This window comes from Salvelinus fontinalis, chromosome 15 (genome assembly GCF_029448725.1).
Source record: "Salvelinus fontinalis isolate EN_2023a chromosome 15, ASM2944872v1, whole genome shotgun sequence".
In the NCBI taxonomy this organism is placed as follows: Eukaryota; Metazoa; Chordata; class Actinopteri; order Salmoniformes; family Salmonidae; genus Salvelinus; species Salvelinus fontinalis.
The window spans coordinates 32093965-32100442 of NC_074679.1; the positions used below are offsets into that span (position 1 = coordinate 32093965).

Sequence of the window (6478 nt, forward strand, 5' to 3'; positions counted from 1 at the left end):
AAAATGTTTGTGTCCTTACCTTGAAAGCAGTCCATGGACACGGAGAATGCAGTATATCATTTGGTTACCCCTGCCATCAACTATTAATAGTAGTATCTCCTTTGCAGAATTTTGGTGTAGTGGTAACACTCTTAGGCACGTGGTGCATACAACTTTCTACCTGAGAATAGGAATCAATCCCTGCTTCCAACCTTCCCACTATTTCTCCCATTTCCTGTAACCCCATCTCATTTCATTAATGTCTGAATTATATGTCAAACCACCTTAAAAATGTGTTTAAATATTAGCATATTTTAAATTTCATTCCCCCAAAATCTCAAAGTAACAGTCGTCAAATCTGGAGTGTTCATTTAATGTCCAAAGCATCCCGGATACATCTGACCTGTGATTTTTATTTTATGCATTTTCCACCCTGGTCATAGGCCTAAGGCCATGTCAAAATACTGTACGTAGAATTGCAGGAAATTAGCTTTAAAACAGTAAAATGTTCCTGGGGGTTGTTTCAGGGGGCAATGAAATTAAAATCTCCCTCCAAGCTTTCTTGCTACAAAAGTTGGCAACCCTGGGTTTGAGTGTGTCAAGAACTGCAAAGCTGCTGGGTTTTTCACGCTCAACAGTGTCCAATGTGTATCAAGAATGGTTTACCACCCAAAGGACACCCAGCCAACATGAGCCAGCATCCCTGTGGAATGCTTTTGACACCTTGTTGAGTCCATGCTCCGACAAATTGAGGCTGTTCTGGGGTGCAACTCAATATTAGCAAGGTGTTCCTAATGTTTTGTACACTCAGGTATACATATTAATATTAATATGTCATGTCAACATTTTCCTTAGCCTATAATCCTGGCTGACATCCTATTGAGTGCAATTTATATTTTTTTAATGATTTTTAATCCCGTGTTAACATTCTCAAGATCTATAATAGGCTATTCTGCTGATATAATTCCACGATAATAACTAAAAGTTTAAGTGCAACAATCTTGTATTGCAGATCTATCTTCCCAGCACAACACAGGCCTACATTGTTGCATTGACCGCACGGATTGATTATTGCCGCGCAAAGAAAAATTATATTTGATTTTGTCTCGGGAAATGGGCTTTGAATAGCCATCAGTAGGCCTTATCTTCTGTTCCGTATAGACTGTAATGGTATAGCTGTGGAAACCAATGATTGGGCTAATGAATAGAGCTGATGAATTACCCTACTGTCTCCCGGGGAGACGGAGAAGTAAACAATAGAAAGCTGAGCCCTGACCTAGAGACAAAAGTCGTCTACAAAGCAGTAGTGATTGGGGGCACATCCGCACTCAGTTCTAAATTGACACAATTTGTCTTTGCAAAGTTAGAATGGATACGAAAGGCAACAAACGCGCAACTTCAGCAGGCTACCGATTGCCAGACCCACCTAACGTCGCTTTGATATCACAGTCCTCCGTCTCTGTGTACAAACTTCCGCCGAACAGGACTCGAAACACCCGCGGCGGAGAGAGTCCTTGGGAGAACCCCGACTCTCGCGACCCAGTCAAACAGGATCAAGTCTGGCGCGAGTTCGTGCGTGCAGAGAGGAATGGAGTGAAAGAATGGTAATGGCTGCTTTTAGAATGCACAACATTAATTATTTCCCTCCTTATCGTTTTTTACCAGTCTTTCGTTAGTGCACATTTCATACAGGTAGCCCAATCTGAACCAGAAAACTTCACTGTTGTAGGCATTTAATTCAAATTCATGATGCAGCCTATGTTTTCCATTTATTCTTGAAGAATTAAACGTACAAATGCTGACAATGCTATTTGGTACCTAATTAAATAAATGTAGACCTTTCGTTAGGGAGGTAGGCCGTAGATGACACAACTGCGTTTTAAGGGTATATACCAATGACTGTATATAAATGGACAAATCCATAGATCACGTGACACCAATCATTCCTATGTGAAGACTCAATAGCGCATTGAAGCCAAATCTGCTAACATTATGCCTAACCTTAAATTAAGACCAACATTTAAAACATTTTTTTTTTTACGATTTAGACAATTCTGACTTTGTGGCTGTGCTACCTAGTGGAAACCCAATTGAAGTAGGTTAAGATGGTGTCTCAGGAGACATAACATTGTCACATAACATGTACAAGACTGAGCTATTCCAGGAAGTGATGTTGTAGGCTAGCTCAGTGCTGCCCCTTCTCATTGAGTAACTCAATTTGAAGGCTGATTTGGGTACTTCAGGCTGCCATTAGAAACTATATAATTATCCTTAACTTCTTCAGGGTGCGATTTTAAAATAATCGGTTCAAGGACATACATCCGGTGTATTAGAAGGAATTATTGGTATGATTGTCGGAAGGTAGCAAACAGTAGCCTAGAGGTTAGAGCGTTGGGCAAGTAACTGAAAGGTTGCTGGATCGAATCCCCGAGCTGACGAGGTAAAAATATGTAGTTCTATCCCTGACCAAGGCAGCTAACCCACTGTTCCCCGATAGGCAGTCATTGTAAATAAGAATTTGTTCTTAACTGACTTGCCTAGTTAAATAAAGTTTTTATTATTTCATTTACACAAAGATTTACGTTTTTCCATCCACTATAATGGGGGGATCCTGTTTTCTGCTAACAATGCACTAGCATTGTCGGCCTTGAGCTTCCGTGACTTCAATAAAAGGGGGCAGTCGTTCTCCCCTGGTATAGGCAACCATATAGGCCTACAATCATAATTGTGTTTTGATCCACAGGCAGAAGAATTGGAGTTTTCTCAAGAACTATGATCAGCTGGTAAATAATTTGCCAATTTGTTATCTTGTTAAATAGTCAACTGTTTTATTTGAACACAATCTCTTGTTGATATCAATGCTGCATGATCCTGATCTAAAGTTGGTATGACCCTAAACGTTGTGCCCACTTGTCCACACAGGGTAACCACAGGGCAGAGAGCCCTTTACCAAACTATGTGCCAGTGTTTTCTGACCATATCCCCAACACCACCAACCAGATGTTTGGGAGTCGTGTGTGCACACCACTGGGCAGGGAGCTGATGAGAATGGATAAGCTGTTAATTGAAAGCTATAGGAAGTGCAAGCAGGGTCCAGATATGCAGCCTTGCTAGCATCAGCAAGGAATAAGACTCACCCAAGAATGCCCACTATCAATCTCGCCTTCCAAAAGAGAGCATATCAGTTGCGTTTTAAAGGTGTATCTCATGTTCATGTCGCTAGTGATGTCTGATATGTTCCTTGAATTGAGGTTTTACTCATATTCTTTGGAGGCTTGCTTTACATTAGGAGCACCATTTTCAAGAAATCTATTGTAACTGATAGCTGCTCATGTGTTTGACCTGTGAAGAGTTTACATATTGCCAATAGATCTAGTCGAGACTCTACTTAACTCAGAAAATGATGCCATTTTTGTTAAATTTCTGTTATATTTCTCAATAAAGAAGTACTGTATATTGTAATATGGATATTATTGTGTGAACTAACGGAAGCATAGCCTATTCAACGATACACAAAAAATATGTATTTTCATAGTGAATACTTTCAAGCTCATGGGAACTCACCCAGTTGAAGTTGAACTCAGAATTTATCATAGCGAGTCATTGGCTCTTGCCATATGTTGTGTAGATCATCCAGCTATGTGCCTCAACCACAAAATAATGCATAGGCAATATTAATAATGAAAATAGATGGTGCTATTTTCCCCAGTTATTCGGCATTAAGGCATAACTGGAGCTACACAGATGATTCATTTCATTATCAATGGGCTTGTAAGTGATGAACATATCAAAGCTATGTGAACATGATGAAATGACGGAGAGAGGGATATGCTTGTGTAACAGTATAACTTTACGTCGTCCCCTCGCCCCGACACGGGCGCGAACCAGGGACCCTCTGCACACATCAACAACAGTCGCCCACGAAGCGTCGTTACCCATCGCTCCACAAAAGCCACGGCCCTTGCAGAGCAAGGGGCAACACTACTTGTAGGTTTCAAAGCAAGTGACGTAACTGATTGAAACGCTAGTAGCGCGTACCCGCTAACTAGCTAGCCATTTCACATCCGTTACACTCACCCCCCTTTAAACCTCCTCCTTTTCCGCAGCAACCAGTGATCCAGGTCAACAGCATCAATGTAACAGTATAACTTTACGTCGTCCCCTCGCCCCGACACGGGCGCGAACCAGGGAACCTCTGCACACATCAACAACGGTTGCCCACGAAGCATCGTTACCCATCGCTCCACAAAGGCCGCGGCTCTTGCAGAGCAAGGGGCAACACTACTTAAGTCTCAGAGCAAGTGACGTAACTGATTGAAATGCTACTAGCGCGTACCCGCTAACTAGCTAGCCATTTCACATCCGTTACACTTGAGTCTTTCAAATAAGAACTAATTTGGCAATCTGTTACTGTAAAGTAAAGGCATAGTTAATGAAATTGATTATTTTTGGAAGGATTGTTCAGAATCATACCTCAATAGGATAGAATACCAGGGGCAAGATTCTGCCAGCTATCTTGCGCAGACTCAAATGGCAACGCCATAGGCGCAATGAGGGAAGAGTGTGAGGGAGGACGCAGTCCAGGTCCCTGGCTTGGATGCTTTGTGGTGGTCCATAATTGCCCCATAGACTTGCAGTTAGTGGGGAAAATGTTAGCAGGAGATCACCACAAAGAGCAATGATTGGCTGGTACAATCTTGGAGTTAAACCTAATGTAGTCTAAATTAACATTCACCTGCTTTCATGGACTAAGGATTCACTCCTTTGGGGAGACTGCCAGAGTTCCCCAGATGTCCATTCATTCCCATCGGGGGAGGTGGTGGTACTGGCTTGTTCTGTAAAACACATCAATTTATTTTACAATTATTAGTAATATTCTCACAGTTGAAATACAATGATAATTCACTGCTTTAAATTGAATTGAATATAAGTGTATACCTCAGCATTGTGCTCAATTTTGTCAACCCATCTGTGCAGGGTTGGATCCCAGATAATCTGAGGAGGAAAATAATAACACTGTGAATCATCAAGCCACAGAGAAAAATATTAATCCACTAGTGTCTCTATATAGAATATAAATAACAGGTTCTTTACCGATTTGTCTTTGTCCTCGGGTAGATGAGCCTCCTTCTGATTAACCTCTTTTCCCCTCCAGAGAACCAGCTGAGCCAGCCACCATTGTTTGGTGTGTTCTTTAAAAGGAACGCCCTCGTCAATCTGTGGGCTGGCCCTTAAGTAAGAAGAAAGTAAATAGACCCTCTGAAGTTCACACAAGAATGACACCAAACCATTCAATCATGATGACATGTACCATGTCGCAGTGCTGCTCTGAAATGAAATATCCTTGTTGCAGGGGCCAAGGCAAGTATATATCAGATTTGGTTCAGCATCAGATTAAGGACAGCCCAGGGAATATGTATTTCATTTAACCTTTATTTAACTAGGCAAGTCAGTTAAGAACAAATTCTTATTTACAATGACGGCCAAACCCTAACCACTGACGCTGGGCCAATTGTGCGCCGCCCTATGGGACTCCCAATCACGTCCGGTTGTGATACAGCCTGAAATCGAAACAGTGACGCCTCTTGCACTGAGATGCAGTGGTTTAGACCGCTGCGCAACTCGGGAGCCCCCAAGTGGCACATACAGCAACTCATTTGCATAACAGATATTTTTGAATGTGTAAAACATTACAGGAGCATAAGAAATTGGGTGTCAAATCAAAGCTATGAGTCTATATTTGTGAGTAAAATAAGCATACATTTTTCAACCATTTTCCTTCTGAAATATTTGGCTTAAGCAGTCTGATTTCTGGATCAACAGATGGAAAATAGAACTTAGAAAACATCTACCAGAAAAGTTTTAAAAAGTTTCAGAAATACATCAAACACAATAAAGTTGATGTAAAGAACCCTGCCAACTAATATCAACAAGGACAGTATATTTTGTTTTTGAGAAATTGTTTACCTTGTGTAAGTTTAAGAAATATTGCCTTGTTCCGTTACCCACATATCATTAAGATATATTCTAATTTCTCTCCCTCACGAGGAAGGATAATTACAATTCACAAAAGTACCAAGGACTGGTAGATCTACCAATTAGTTAGTGATTTTACTGATAATAATTCATAAACAAAATTGATAAGTGATTAAAACTCGTAATTCCATTACCAAATCGGTAACGGAATTACAAAACAATCAGTAATGGAATTAATGCATCTGAATTGGCTATGGGTAATCATAGTATTCACAAACCACAGTTGGGTCACCTGCTACTGTCCTTCCTTCCACTGGCATACTGTTATGTTCAGCTCATAGGCCTAACAGTTTTCTTTCTCTTTCAGTTGTCTGGTGGTAAAAGTAAGAGTATTAAAACAGTCTGGACAACTCCTCCCTCTCACTCTAGCTCCATTTAATGTTACCTCTCCCAGCTCTTACCGACACATACCCATGAGCCCCCTCTATTTCCATTTACTGTAACCAGCATCCTCACCCAATGA

At 41.0% G+C, this 6478-nt stretch overlaps 1 protein-coding gene and 1 long non-coding RNA gene across 2 annotated transcripts; one reads left to right on the forward strand and one right to left on the reverse strand.

The window, feature by feature from the left end:
• Positions 1-986: 986 nt before the first annotated feature.
• c15h2orf50 (chromosome 15 C2orf50 homolog) lies at positions 987-3441 on the forward strand. The gene is made up of 3 exons (XM_055863449.1): positions 987-1583; positions 2723-2762; positions 2902-3441. Exons 1-3 carry the CDS (start codon positions 1348-1350, stop codon positions 3091-3093), a joined length of 468 nt encoding a protein of 155 aa, XP_055719424.1. The 5' UTR covers positions 987-1347; the 3' UTR covers positions 3094-3441.
• Positions 3435-5468, reverse strand: LOC129811816 (uncharacterized). Its single transcript, XR_008752947.1, has 3 exons — positions 5074-5468; positions 4918-4974; positions 3435-4814 (listed from the first exon to the last, which is right to left on the reverse strand). It is a non-coding gene; the product is annotated as an uncharacterized LOC129811816 (long non-coding RNA).
• Positions 5469-6478: the final 1010 nt, after the last annotated feature.

Coding starts and splice junctions, on each gene's coding strand:
- c15h2orf50 (XM_055863449.1), top strand. CDS start 1,348: ATGGATACGAAAGGCAACAAACGCGCAACTTCAGCAGGCTACCGATTG. Junction 1,584..2,722: donor AGGAATGGAGTGAAAGAATG/GTAATGGCTGCT, acceptor TTTGATCCACAG/GCAGAAGAATTGGAGTTTTC. Junction 2,763..2,901: donor TCAAGAACTATGATCAGCTG/GTAAATAATTTG, acceptor TTGTCCACACAG/GGTAACCACAGGGCAGAGAG.